The 15,129-nt window shown below is 37.1% G+C and overlaps 1 protein-coding gene across 1 annotated transcript in view; it reads left to right on the forward strand.

The window, feature by feature from the left end:
* dnah6 (dynein, axonemal, heavy chain 6) overlaps window positions 1-15,129 on the forward strand; it is a 65,197-nt gene that overhangs the window by 21,261 nt on the left and 28,807 nt on the right. The window contains exons 36-50 of the mRNA XM_043244081.1: window positions 96-651; window positions 746-868; window positions 1,008-1,190; window positions 2,303-2,446; window positions 3,704-3,925; window positions 4,012-4,159; window positions 4,262-4,419; window positions 5,609-5,740; window positions 7,850-8,021; window positions 8,589-8,735; window positions 9,096-9,169; window positions 9,394-9,548; window positions 9,712-9,943; window positions 11,917-12,069; window positions 12,211-12,351. Coding sequence (XP_043100016.1) covers window positions 96-651; window positions 746-868; window positions 1,008-1,190; window positions 2,303-2,446; window positions 3,704-3,925; window positions 4,012-4,159; window positions 4,262-4,419; window positions 5,609-5,740; window positions 7,850-8,021; window positions 8,589-8,735; window positions 9,096-9,169; window positions 9,394-9,548; window positions 9,712-9,943; window positions 11,917-12,069; window positions 12,211-12,351 — 2,740 coding nt within the window. The remainder of the gene's footprint in view (window positions 1-95; window positions 652-745; window positions 869-1,007; window positions 1,191-2,302; window positions 2,447-3,703; window positions 3,926-4,011; window positions 4,160-4,261; window positions 4,420-5,608; window positions 5,741-7,849; window positions 8,022-8,588; window positions 8,736-9,095; window positions 9,170-9,393; window positions 9,549-9,711; window positions 9,944-11,916; window positions 12,070-12,210; window positions 12,352-15,129) is intronic.

A 15,129-nucleotide genomic window follows, 5' to 3' on the forward strand; every position in this document is an offset into this window, starting at 1 on the left:
TTTAAGACATGATTCAGTTAAATTAAGTCCTTGTCCACATGCTATATATATATGTGTGTGTGTAGATATCTAACTCCCTCTTTTTTTTCCCTTAGTGGTATATTGTCAGACCTCTTCCCTGGCGTTACCATCCCAGAGCATGACTATGGTGTCTTGCAGTCCACCATTCATTCATCCCTGTGCGAACGCTCCCTCCAGCCCCTCCCAAGCATCATAAGCAAGGTCATCCAACTCTACGAGACCATGCTAGTCCGGCATGGGGTAATGCTTGTGGGACCCACTGGAGGTGGCAAAACCACTGTCTACCGTGTGCTAGCAGACACTTTGGAGACCCTGTATCATGCTGGCCACCAAAATCCCTTCTACCGCCCTGTTAAGACCTATGTGCTCAACCCAAAGTCAGTGAGCATGGGCGAACTTTACGGGGAGGTGAATCCACTGACACTTGAATGGCGGGACGGTCTTATGGCGCTTTGTGTACGGGCAGCAGTACAGGACTTCAGTGATGACCACAAATGGGTGATCAGTGACGGCCCAGTAGATGCACTGTGGATCGAGAACATGAACACGGTGCTGGATGATAATAAGATGCTCTGCTTGGCCAACAGTGAAAGGATCAAGCTCACGCCTTCCATACACATGATGTTTGAAGTGAGATGCTCAAGTCTTTGTTGAATTCCACACACTTTCTGTTTTCAATTAGAGGCTAGTCACGCACACTTACATGCTACGCTTTCTCAATCAGGTTCAGGACTTGGCAGTAGCGTCTCCTGCCACAGTAAGCCGTTGTGGGATGGTGTACATTGACCCAGAGGAGCTTAAGTGGATGCCATACGTTCAGACGTGGCTTACAAGTTTTGCAGAGAAGGTGAAACCTTTAAAAGTCTCAGAGTTCTCATTAGAAGCGTGAGAAGAACTTAGCAATATAAATAACTGGATGTAGAGTGGTTTCTAGTTCAGTTCTTAGACTTGTAGAGCTATTGCCATCTTGACAATGTGTTTTTTAGATCACAGAACCTATACGTGGGTATCTGATAGACCTGTTTGAACAATATGTGGAGAAAGGCCTGCAGTTCGTATCAAAGCACTGCGTGCAGGCCATTGCGCAGGTGGACATAAGTAAAGTCACAACCCTCTGCTGCCTACTGGAAGCATTACTGTTCAGCGATGGAGCCCCTAACCTTAAAATGGTATAATGCATCTCAACTATCACCAAAATGAATCAGACACAACATTCTAATATATGTTAGAAAGCTCCGGCTGGATGTCTTATTTATAATGCCAATTAATAATTTGTTGTATACTACTAATAAAATAAATAAATACATTTTATGTAGGTAGGGTGCATTAAATTAATCAAAATCATATTTATAAACATTGTAATATTAATTGTTAAAAGAAATTACATTTAATGTTATTTTTTAGCATTTTATTCATCAAAGAATCCTGAAAAAAGTGTACATTTTTTTAAATTGAGATTTATACGTCAACTGAAATCTGAATAAATGAGGTTTCCGTTGATGTATGGTTTGTTAAGATAAAACAATATTTGTCTAAGATAAAACTTGGAATTTAGAAAACTGGAATGCAAGTTTTAATATATTTACGGTAGGAAATATCTTATTTAATATCCTAATGATTTTTGGCATAAAAGAATAACTGATTATTTAGACCTATACAATTTATTTTTGGCTATTGCTACAACTGTACCCCAGCGAATTAAGACTGGCTTTGTGGTCCAGGATCACATATATTAAAATAGAAAACAGTTATTTAAATTGTAATAATTTTTCATGAAATTGCAGTTTTCATGTTTTTTTAATACTGCATTGGTAAGCACAAGGATTTTATTTAAAAAAAATGCTAAAACCACCTCAGATGACCCCTACTTTAAATATAAATGCTATTCACATTCAAAGACCCATCTATATTGTGATAAAAATACTTTACTGTACTGAGACAAAGCAAATTATTAATAATGTTATTTAAATGTTTTAACCTACTGATAATGCAATGTTAAATTTATAACCTGAAAAGAAATTCAGATTTATTTGCAGTCATACATTTAAGTACAGACATACATGATTTTCTGCTGCATTATGAGTTGCAAGTTGAATATGATGAATCAAAACCCTGGACTGGCACAGTTCAGGACATTCAGACTCAAAAACTACTGCACACTCATATTGATGTACAGTATTTCTGCGGTATCTAGAAATTGCAGTATGATGGTACTCAACTGTTTGCTTTGTCTGCTTTCTTTTAAATTTGTGTGTGTGCTTTTGTGTGCATGTACATGTAGGAGGCCAGCAAGTTGAACAGTATGTTGTGTCAGACGTTTGTGTTCTGCTACCTGTGGGCACTGGGGGGAAATTTGATTGACAGCCACTGGGACACATTCGATACATTCGTCAAGCAGCAGTTTGGGGACAACAATGATGCAAAGGTACATTTTATGTACACTGAAAAATTCCTCAGATCATTTTGATCAAGTATGCTTTGATCTGTTGATAATTTTATCAATAAACATATAGTAATGGGGACTTTCTCTTTTATTGTCATAATTTATGGCAATCACACCAGCTTCCTAATAAAATTTGTTCAGAAATATACACCACTATGTGCTACAAGATTTGGCTGTTTTCAGATCTGCAGCCATAATGTAAAAAGAAAAAAAAAAGCCACATTTTTGTAATTTTACATAATCCAAAAGGTAAAGATTTTTCTCTCTAGTCCCATTATAATGTTTTTTTTTCCAGTGGCTATACAGTAGCTATTTCTGTTTAATAACTGATGTGGAACATTGAAGACACTACAAACCTCCTCTGGGCTTTGACCCTGAAAAGAGCACATTAACCTGACTCAGAGGTCATCGTAAATTATATATAGCACCTGACTGGCTCAATTCTTTTTATAAAGACTTATGAGTTATGTCTTCTCTGTCTCATATGTCAGTTACTGTACATTCTTAAATGTGACCTTAGGAATATTTGATGAGAACTAGATTGAAGGAAAACAATATGTCCCAGACGTTTGTACAAGCATAAAGGGAAGGTGTGGTGTTTATGTGAGAAGGTCAGAATGCAGGGGAGAAGGTCATTGTTGGTATTCTACAGATCAAGACTGAATGAGCAAGGGAGGAGGGGGGAGTAGAAGAAACGGAAGTGGTGAATTTGATATGAACAAGACTGCTAGAACCTGCAATTATAATAAAGAAGGAAAAAAATATTTCTTGTCTATTCTCAGACCCTAGTGGGTGAACAGCATGGCTATCACTGTTAACTATACATAAACAACCCCCTTGTGATTATTACATTTGAACCAAGCAATATTTAGAGACCAACCAGACCAACCAACCAACAAGAAACAGATATATAGATAGATATATAGATAGATAGATAGATAGATAGATAGATGGCCCCCCTGACAACTTTTTAAAGATCTATAGCAGGTATCAAATTTGAAATGAGCTCATTTGCTGAATAAAACTGTCAAATGTCTCAGTTTAAACATTATTATGAATAAAATGTTGCAATATATGATTTGAAAGTCTTTTAGTTTTCATTTTATTCAAATTTAAAAATTGATTAAGATAGACATATATATAGATAGACAAATTTTGATTTCATAGAAAAGAGCAACTAGGATATCCTGCTAAACATCTAGTTTTGTGTTTTAATATAACTCTCTCTTTCTATAACAGTTGCCCAGTGGAGGTGATTTATGGAGTGTGTATATGAACTTTGATGCTAAATGTTTAGAGCCATGGGAGAAGATCATTCCCTGCTTCAGTTATAACAGTGAGATGCCTTTCTTTGAGATGTTGGTACCCACCACAGACACGGTGAGGTACGGATACCTGATGGAAAAACTGCTATCTGTCAATCACTCCGTGCTCTTTACGGGCATCACTGGAGTGGGAAAGGTAAGTCAGTGTGTGTTTAATTTGATCTAAAGTTTTTCCATTGTTCATCACTACAAATTTCTTACTAGGCTTATTTTGCATTTTAGTCTGTGGTGGCACGGGCACTGTTAAACAGTGTGCAGGAGAAAGCAGGTTATGTCCCTGTCTACATCAACTTCTCAGCTCAGACGTCATCAGCTAGAACTCAAGAGATCATTGAGTCAAAACTGGAAAAGAAGAGAAAAAATATACTTGGTAAGGGACATTAGGTATGATTTCACTGGTTGTGTAAACCCTCCTACTGAAAATCATCATCCATCATACAATAAAAACAATCTGTACATTTATGTATTTCAGGTGCTCCTTCTAATAAAAAGATTGTGGTGTTTGTGGATGATCTGAACATGCCAAAACTTGACAGTTATGGTTCTCAGCCCCCCATAGAGCTGCTCAGACAGTTCCAGGACTTCCATGGCTTCTATGACAGAGAAAAGTTCTTCTGGAAGGAGATACATGTAAGCAACAATGACACATAAAAAATACAATCATTCGTCATAATTCCTTCAGAGATGTTAAAAGATTTGTCCTTGTTTTATTTCACTGGCCAGGGTAGGACAAAATGTTTCTTATTCATGACCGGTATTGTTAAAACAGAAATAAATACAAAAATTTCAGGATATATATATATGTATATTGTGTGTCTATCCACATTAGTAGTGTAGTGTTTTTGTTGTAGCACTGTATAATTAGGATTTATTATTGAGGGTCAAGAACTGGGTGTACTGAAAAAGCCATTAATAGAATCATTAAAGAATCAGAATTGTTAACTAGAACCAGTTTGTTACTTTCCTTAAGATTTCCATTTCTAATCTTGTGCATCTGCTTTAAGACCAGTAGTTTGTGCAGAATCCTCAGAGACTTCACTTCAAATTTATCAAGCATTTTAACCGTTAAACATTTTCTCACTCTCTGCCTCACTATCTCTATGGGCATGGAAAATAATGTATGTTGTAACGATTATCTTATAATGAGCGGGACTAATGCTTGATGTTTGAAGTAGCTGCTCTCATTGTAATGTTGCCTTACCTCGGGAATGACTCCTAATTATGTATTTTTCATACACCAGCATCAAGCAATCGCTGTGCTTATTGAACACACACACACACACACACACACACAAACACACATACATACAAACAAAGATAAAAGTGCATAATATAAACAGGCACAATAATGCGATTTGGCAAGGTTACAGAGAAATATGGTGATCTGAGATGTAGTTGACCTCAATACTCATCTATCTCAAATATGAGTTATGATAAATAAAATGCATAAATATGATGATAAAAGAACCTGCTGAGGATTAAAAGAATGATTTGTGGGTCTCAAATGAGCTTTGCCCTTGGAGAAACTCATCTAGGTTAGTTTAGCTCTTTGGTGGCTGAATATGACTCTGCTTTGACTTTGACACACCAACATTTCCTGAATGATTTTTCTGTCATTTGAAGAGTAATTGGTCATTAAGTTTTCCAGCTGTCATGAATGCTCTCATTCTAATTTGGGTTTTAATCAATATTACATTAATTTCTTCTAGTAAAGGTTTGATGGGATTAGTGGAAGTGTCAGAAAAGTTAAATGATGTCCCTTGGATATTTTTTCTTATGCACTTATTCACCTTCTTCTCTTTGCTTCTCCTCCCTAAAGGATATGACCATAGCTGCAGCCTGTGCACCTCCTGGTGGAGGTCGCAACCCGGTAACCCCTCGTTTTATCCGCCACTTCAGCATGCTGTGCCTCCCAACGCCCTCTGAGCAGAGCCTCAAACAGATTTTTAAGGTCAGACATATGGTAACACTCATTTTGAATGAACATTTTATTTTTTAAATCCACATGAAATCAAAATTGACCCATTTACTTTCCTAATACATGTTTTCGGTCTTATTGTACTAATTTCGCTGGTACATGTCAAAATATAATAAATGCTTTGATTCTGAAGCAGCTTTTCTTTTTAGTTAACATTGTCATTTCCCCTGCAGCCACCTGGCTATGTAGCATCCAGTTATGTCCCTCTGGATAAAGTCAAGTCCTGGTCTACTTTTTTCTCATTCATTATCCAGTTTCTCTCGTAATTATGTCACATATATGTATGACAGTCAAAGGGTTGCCAACACGTCATGTCGACTTTAAAGCTGATGCATGCTGTGCCTGTTGATTCTCGAGACATCAAAGACTGAATCAGCCCATTGGTCTAAAAAAAGCAATGATCTTGAGCCGACTTAAAATGTGTTTCAAAAACTGGTGAGATACTTACCTAGACAGCATAGTAAAGATGAAAGAATGTTTCACTTGTATTTATGGGTGTTTGAAAAGTAGGTGACATAACATTGGCGAATGAGTTTAAAAAAGTATTGACAGGCATATTATTGTTTCATTCAACACCTAACTGGAAACTTGCTGGAGTGTTGCATTACCTTAACAACAAACTGATGTCAAAGTCCTTTGATATCTGTCTGGACTGGAGCTAAATTTCTTTCAGAGCAGTTCACTGAAAAATAAAAAATAGCAGAAAATTTACTCAACATCAAGTCATCAAATAAGTCTTGTCATATCAATTTCTTCAATAAAGTCATGTCATTTAAAATCCACAGATCAAGCACTGCTTATAAGTGGAAACAAATACAAACGGACATGTTTCGCAAAAGTGAATAGATTTTTTTTTTCCTCGGAGGAATTGTTATGGAATACGGACTCTTATTTTGCCCAAGGACAACTGTTGAAAGTTAAAAGCCTTACAAACACAGCTTTCACTTAACAAGATGTTAATTGATGTACTGAAGTCATGCACATTGCTTGTGGATTATTGTAATATGGTGAACAAGTAATACTACATTTCTGATGAAAAAACAAACATTTGTTTGTTGGCCTAATTTGCAATATTAGCAAATATTCATTTTTGAGTAAACTATTCCTTTAAAGCACAGGCACTACAACAATCACATTTTAACAATAAATTCAAAACTGTTCTTATTTCATTTAACAATACATGGCAGGTTCTGTTCTGTTCCATGATGTTGCATGTCTGTCTAGGTGTTTTTGAATATGTATCATGTGAATAACCCTTAAGGATCCCTTAAGCATCTGAATAGTGTTTGGTAGACATGACCCTTCACCAGTGTAATTGGACTTCCTCATTAAGTCAACCCACCAGCTAGTTGAGTTTTAAAATATGCAGTTTTCCACATCTCTAGTAGCTTCCTATATAGAAAGTTAATTGCAGAGTAGCTCATTAGGTATTGGAATGGAGCTGTCCTGGGTTCTGAAATGCTGTAGCTGTCAATGGTTCTGAACTGCCAGGCTCAGAGCAGAAACCAGTCCAAGCTCATTGAAAATACATACTTGTGGCAATTTGTCTGCAACATCAATATTACATACCTTGCTGCACCAAACCCAAACCAAACCCAACCTTAAACCTACCCTATAGTGTTTCAGAATGCAAAAATTATATAAAAAATGTATTCTCTGATGTAACTGTGCTATTTTGAACAAATCTACTGCTTTAGAAAACCCATACATATGAAGATGTACAAGTGACGATAAAATTCAAAAGTATCAGTTTTGAAATTTCACAACATTTTCACAATTGTGCAATCAGTTAGACTTTCTTAATCATAACTCTGGCCCTGTAAGTCTTACTTGTGTGAAAAGGAACACAATTTGTCAGTGTTGGACTGCTTCTAGTGTTCTATTCAACTTGAAACTGCTGTCACTCATACAGATAAGGTACGTTTCTTGAGTCGTGTGTGTTTCCAATGAGCCTGAGCAAATACTGGTCAATGCTGGAACTGTCCTTAGTACTCTTCAGACATTTCGCATTTCATTGGATAAATATTAAGTTCTTCACATGCTGTGCACATTGACTTTTCTTGTATGTGTTCATGTTTGCAGGCAATTTTGGGTGGATTTCTCACTGAGTTTCCCACAGCGGTGAAGCAGGCATCTGACAGCATTGTGGATGCTGCTGTTGAGATCTACCACCGTATGAGTCTAGACCTGCTGCCTACTCCAGCCAAATCCCACTATGTTTTTAACCTCAGAGATCTCTCTAAATGTGTGCAGGGTAAGAAACACACATATAACTGAACAAAGACATTTAAAGCAGGACGACAATCTCAAATAATTGTCATTTATAAATTGTATAATAATTTAAAACCTTGTTAAAATCACAATTCTTCCAAAACAATACAACTCTACTCTTTAACAATTCTACCCAGGGTCTTTAGCATCTGTTGCTTAAACCCACGAAAGGCTTGTAAAGAGCTTCTTTTATTTTGGAGCTCATATGAGCAATAAAAAATGCTTTCTCTTAATTTGAATAGGCACCTTGTCAGTTGTTAAATGTTCTTTTATGGTTTAGGACCATAAAGGGGCTGAACTATAGACTCTCAATAGGGATACTGTCAATGTAAACTAAAATCAGCCAGCACAGCCTCCATCTGATTAAGTTTTTTTATTAGCCAAAGGTCACAGACAAGTTCATCTGTTACTGTTCATTGATCTGTAGACTCAGAATTGATTTTCTACCAGTAGGCATTTTTGCTAAGAAATTAAAGACACAATGAAGAATCTGAAAGAAAATTATATTCATTCTCTGCTTCTGCATGTGTGTGCTTGTGTTTCTGTGCAGGTATGTTGCAGTGTGAGCCGACTACAGTGAGAGATCAAACCCAGATCTTCCGTTTATTCTGTCACGAGTGTCAGCGTGTGTTCCATGATCGACTAATCAACAACGAGGACAAGACCTACTTCCATACCATGATCTCAGAGATGGCCAGTAAGCATTTGACCCCTGAATACACTGTTAATCTTAATATAAACAGGTTTATTATTGTTGTTGTCATTATTATTTTTCAAAGCTGCTCCTTTTTCAAAGCAAAGGTCTTTTGTTTCATATGCTGATACTGTAAAAATAAATGTAATGTATACATAGAAGTTTTAAATCATAAATGCAGCCTTAAAATGATTTTATGAAATGTAAATTTTTAGAAAAAGTGGGTCAGAAAAAAGCAATATTGTAATTCTTCTTGTTTTGCAGAGTGACTTATCAGAGTGATATATTTATTTTTCTTTTGCCCTCAATCTGTCATCCTTTTGCTACAGTAAACAATAATGTCCTGAACTGCTTGTCCAACAGGTAAATATTTCAGCATAAACATAGAGCCGATGTACTTTGTGAATCAGCCCATCATTTTTGGAGATTTCATCAAGGTAAATGTATTTTGGGGATTGTCTTGATCTTTTTGCATCTGACAGTCTGTCACTGTTTTTTTTATTTTCCTTGCACAGTGTTTCTGTGTGTTAACTATTCAATACAGTAGTATAGATAGATACTCGCATAAAGATAGTTTGCTACAACAGTCGCTTGTCTTTTTGATTATGTGATGGCAGTGCTTGATATAATTTTACTAAATGATTGAATTACCACTGTTCAGGTTGGAACAGACAAGGCTGACCGTGTCTATGAGGATCTAACAGACATTGAGAAAATTCGGCAGGTACTACAAGACTACCTGGATGACTACAACACAACCTTTTCCAAGGAAACAAAGCTTGTGTTCTTCCAGGATGCCATTGAACACGTATCTAGGTAAGCAAGCAGCTTGTCTTTTCATCTGGTGATCACAAAACCTGGTGTTCAGATGACCCACCATTCAGCTTGGACATCTGGATTGGTTTACTAATGGAATGTTTTTGTTCGTTCACCAAATTGACTTTCTTTTCTTGCTATTCATCTTATTCCCTGTAAACAGAATCGCCCGCATGATTCGCCAAGAACGTGGAAATGCCCTGTTAGTTGGTGTGGGTGGCACAGGAAAGCAATCCCTAACACGTTTGGCTGCTCACATGTGTGGTTACCGCTGCTTTCAGATTGAGTTAAGCCGTGGTTATAATTACGACAGCTTTCATGAAGACCTGCGTAAACTTTACAAAATGGCAGGTGTGGAAGGCCAGGACATGGTATTCCTCTTTACAGACACACAGGTACAGCCAAAAAGAAATTTGATGATAAATTAGTTATTTTCATTTAAATATTATGTATAGTTTTAGTAATGTTGTTGTGTGCTTAAGGTTTTAAAGTGTAATGTTTGCCCTAGCTTAACCCAAAACCACACCTCTCCAAAACTCCTTGTAACCAATTCACAAGTCATGATTTATTGATTTGTGGATATGAATCTGGATGCAGAGGTTTTATCAGAGCTGTAGAGTAGACAGTAGGTCATCTTTGTTATGACTTTGGGCCCTCTGCCAGTGCTGTAATACTGTCTCGTGAAAGCAGAGACTTCTACTGCTTTGTGATTCAGCATACAGGCTCTGCAGCAGTAATGACCCCCTAAATTATCTCATGAACAGTTCCTAATGAGACAGACTCAAGCTGGTGCTATAGACAAGAGATATATGTTTTGAGGTGTATATTTGTGTGCCCATCTGTAGGGCTAATTACTAATGAGAATCGGAGTGTTTGATTGAATAGGCTGTTTTAAATGTCATTTATTATTGTGTTTTCATTGACTGAAGGGAGTAAATACTCTTCAGTGTTTTTCATAGATAGTCACTCACTGTTGAAACATTGTTTTTCAGATTTGCCCTTAGAGGGTGTTTGACCTTTCGTTTTAAATTCTATACCTGGAGCACCAACCCACGGGTGTGTGTGTGTGTGTAATGTTTGGATCGTTTTTTTTCCTGGATTTAACATATGAAAGAAACTGTTTACACAATAAGGAAAAGCAATTTTTAAATAATTTATTCTCCCTCATCAAGCATGGCCTGATGATCATACGGTATGGAAAATAGATTTACAATGTTAGATTTTCACTACAGATTTTTTAAGGGTGAAAAAAGTCACAGCAACAGTATGGTCATGATTTTTATATAAAAAGAAAATGACAAATAAATACATTAATTATGCTATAAATCATTAATTTTTTTTCCTTCTGAATGGCACTTAAAAAATGAATGTAGCTATGCAGATTTCATAAATATAACTGTACAAAAATGTATGCAGTGGAGGCCAGTTAAAACCTCACACTCCTAATCTCAAGAGGTGCGCTCCGTCTGATGCAAGATGCTGCTGTCATTAGCGCCCTTGTTAGTGCGCCTGCCTCCCATGCTGGTTCAAATCCGAGAATGCATGGCGAATAGAATTGGAGGGGTTTCAGCACACTGGTGTCGTGACCTGGATGGTAATGAGGTTTAGGCTAATGATACATGGGGCAACTTTTTGGGCAGTGTTGCCATCAGTAGGCAGCCAAGTGTGTGTAACTTGGATGCCCACAGATGGCAACACTGCCCATTGGCCTATGACCAATCTAAAATAGAAATTTGGATAACACTTCATTTTAAGGTGTCCATAATACAGAGTATTAAGCTATTAAGTACTTAGTAGTAGCCGTTGTACTTATATTTAACAAAATGTACCATGTAACTAAGTTATAACAGCCTGTAATTGTGTAACAATAGCTTTCTATTACTATATGTCTACATAATTACAAACTGTAATTACAGGCTGTTTCATAACTTTGTTACATAGTAAGTACATTTTGTTTAATGTAAATACAACGGCACCTACTAATTCCTTAATCAGGCTGTTAAGCTGCATTATGACACCTTAAAATAAAGCGTCACTGAAATTTGTTACCCATTCTCAATGGGAAAATGCCCAAGTGACATTGCTGAAAAAAGTTGTCTGGCAAAATTGCTTAAAAAGTTGCCCTGTGTATCATCAGCCTTAGGTTGGATATTGTGATAGAGGCCAGTTAGTAAAAGGTTTATAGGTAAACCTCACTCCTCTGATCTAAAGAGGTGTACTAGGGACTGATGGAGATGGCGGCCAGCATTTAGGTGCAATACAACCACCTTTCAACCAGTCATAGTATTAACATGATATTAATAACATGAACCAGTGTTGGTGGAATAATGTTGTGTGATCATGTAATTTGTTTTCTCATCTGTTTTAGATTGTGGTGGAGGAGTTCCTGGAGGATATTAATAACATGCTGAACTCGGGTGAAGTACCAAATCTCTTTGAGAAGGATGAACTGAAACAGGTGCTGGCTGCCATTAGCCCAAAGGCTAAAGAGGCCGGCATCTCTGAGGGAAATAGAGATGAGGTACATGACACAACCAACAACTATCCAGTCTTGCATATCCAAGACTTTTAACCAAGTGCAGAATACCGCTATATATTTTCAGCAGCGTTACATTCTGTTAGATGTCAGTTGTCTTATCGCTGTTTGTCTTTGTGTCTTCAGGTCTTCCAGTTCTTTATCTCTCGTGTGCGTGAGAAGCTGCATATAGTGCTGTGTATGAGCCCTGTGGGTGACTCTTTCCGCTCACGCTGCCGCATGTTCCCATCGCTAGTTAACTGCTGCACCATTGACTGGTTTGTACAGGTCAGAATCCACTTCTTCTCTTTCAACATTCTTTTTCAATCCAAAAATCACTGAGCAGTGAATTCATTAAACACATTACCACTAAACTGCTGCGCATACAAACCCCTGCCTGTATCACCCGCAACCAAACTTAACCATGCAGTGTTTCACTGTGCACATTTAAATGAATTCATTTTTATTCTTTCTAGCGCTGCACACATTTCCTGTCTAAAAAATCATTTTCATAGAGAGGAAATGTGTGCACTAAAAAGAATAACAATGACTTAATTTAAATATGCACAAGCACGGGCAAATGCTAATTATAGATGTGCCTTATTCACAAAAATCTGTGCTATTTACAGAAAGCAGGTGGTAGGCAGAGTTTTAATCAGCCTGCAAGATGGGCAATAATGTGTCATGTACATAGCTTTTGGCAGTTATTTTTGGGCTTGTTTGCCTAACTTGTTTAGTGAATTAGATGCTAAAACAACAGACAGCGAATGCTAACTACACTGTCAGTTTACATAATTAATTATTAGTGAGTTCCTCTTAAAGTAACATGAAAGAAAGTAGGAATTCAATGAAACCTAAAGGCATCCTGAAATACCCGTGGACACCAAAAGTGTATACATACACTACTGTTTAAATGTTGAAGTGTTTAAATGTTTAGTGCTCTTAAATATTAAAAATTAGCATTAGGATATTTATTTGATCACAAATACAGTAAAAGCATATTTTGTGAAATATTTTTTATAATTTTTTTTTTTAATCTTTGTACTTTTTTTGTACAATTTAAATTGTAATTTATTCATTTCATTCGTTTTTTAACATCATTACTAACATGATCTTTCAGAAACTTTTTTAATATGCAGATTTGATGTACATGAACATTTCTTAAAATTTAGAAAGAGTAGCATTTACTGTACAAAAAGCTCAAACTATCGAAAATCAACCTCGATGTATCTCTCACTGTTTCTATTGCACAGCTATGAAATGAGACCAAACCAAATATTTATTGCGGGAATTTTTATATATATCTTTTTTTCTTTCTTTCTTTTTTTTTATAAATGTGTTTTCGAGTGACCTGTCTAGTTTTGGTCTACATCAGGAATATGAGCACATTTATTCTCCATGGCCAATCTGTCCAGTAATGGCATGGGACATTGATAAGGAAAATTGCTACCCCAGTCCCTAATATGCATATTAAAGCGTCACTTATGCAAGACAGGCAGCAGTATACCAAGATGATAAGAAGCAACTCTCATTTTTGCTCATGTATATGCTTTAAAAAGGCTACTTATGCATTCCGCCCTTACTCACCCCTACAAGTCCATTGCTTCAGTTCTCTGTTTTCACAGTAATCGTGGTTGGGAACAGGGCTCTTGTCAGTAGCTGATTTACTCATGTCTAAAGGCATATCAGTGTGATTTTTGACTGGCGTTGGTTTAGGCCCTGAGAGAGAGAAATAGAGAGGGGGATGGAAAGTAAGGGAATCAAAGAGCCAAAGAATGTTTCAAGTAAAAATATGCATGCTGCTATCTCAAGCTAAATTAATAAAAGCTATTATACAATAGTTCTGTTCCTTGAATCTGTCTGAGTGACATTATAAAAATGCTTATATAGAGTATATCTGTATAAATTTTTCTGCTAGAGTACTGAATAGAAACTCCAGAAAATATAAATGTTCACTTTCTCTTCATTATGCCCTTTTAAAATGAATTTGTGACTGAAGCAATTGATCTTTTCTGGGCAAAGTAGGAGGAAACAGGAAGAGGAGGTAACTCCAAAGACAGTGAGGTCCTACCTAACCAGCTCAAAGACAAGGACAATAAAGCTCTCAGCCTTGGCTACACTGTAGAAAATGACTAGCTTCATGTCATGGTCAGAATAAACTTCTCAAAAAGAAGGAAAAATGAGACTTGGTCAAGACCTTTTGCTGGAGCAGTTAAGAACTCAGATAACAGACCCATTGACACAATGAGATTTATTAAGTCAGGTTTCTAGACTGTATGACCCGATCTGCCTGTCAACACCTGTGAAGCAGAGAGGGGCCATTTTGGGCCAAAGAGCTTTCCAAGAAAACTCAGATGTAACACCATTATGGAACTGTCTCAGTTTTTCTTCAGAGTACTGCTCTTTGGCCATCTGCCTCTCTGTTCTCAAGAAGGTGCTTTCAACTACCTTTCTGTTGTTTGACAATGTGGCTGGATCTTCTGTCCAAGGGTATCTAGCATTTCACTGTGGTCATCGACAAGTACATGTAAGCCCACTCCTCACCACATGCAGTTCTTTTTCTTCAGCAAGGGTCATCTCTTTGCTGCCTGTCTGGCAGTTTTCACAACAGCAGCCTCCACACCTTGGTTCACATGCAGCACCGATACTGTCCCATCTCCACCACTACAAGTCACAGGTAGTGGCTGCAGAACTGAACTGCTTAGGTTGGATAGATGAGGCTTGCTGACGTAGTGAATGATGGATAGCGGCTACACAAGTGAGTTCTTCTTACTTTGCAGCAGCAGTCATCGTAGACCTTGTGAAATGCATTCTGGACATATAAGTTGAAACTGCAACCTCTTCAAATAGCTTACAAAACAGGCAACGCTTTGTTTTGACAAGGACTTTCACGCCTCGACACCATGGACCACAAGTATGATGTCTTCATTTCTGAGGTCAAGTCTGTCAGCTGCCTCATGACTAATATAGTTGGTGTCTCAAGCTAAGTTAATAAGAGAACCAATCTTTTGTCAAGCATTAGCTGTATCCTCCAGAACCATCATAATGACAGGACACTTCACTAAG

This window comes from Puntigrus tetrazona, chromosome 1 (genome assembly GCF_018831695.1).
Source record: "Puntigrus tetrazona isolate hp1 chromosome 1, ASM1883169v1, whole genome shotgun sequence".
NCBI classification, from domain to species: domain Eukaryota; kingdom Metazoa; phylum Chordata; class Actinopteri; order Cypriniformes; family Cyprinidae; genus Puntigrus; species Puntigrus tetrazona.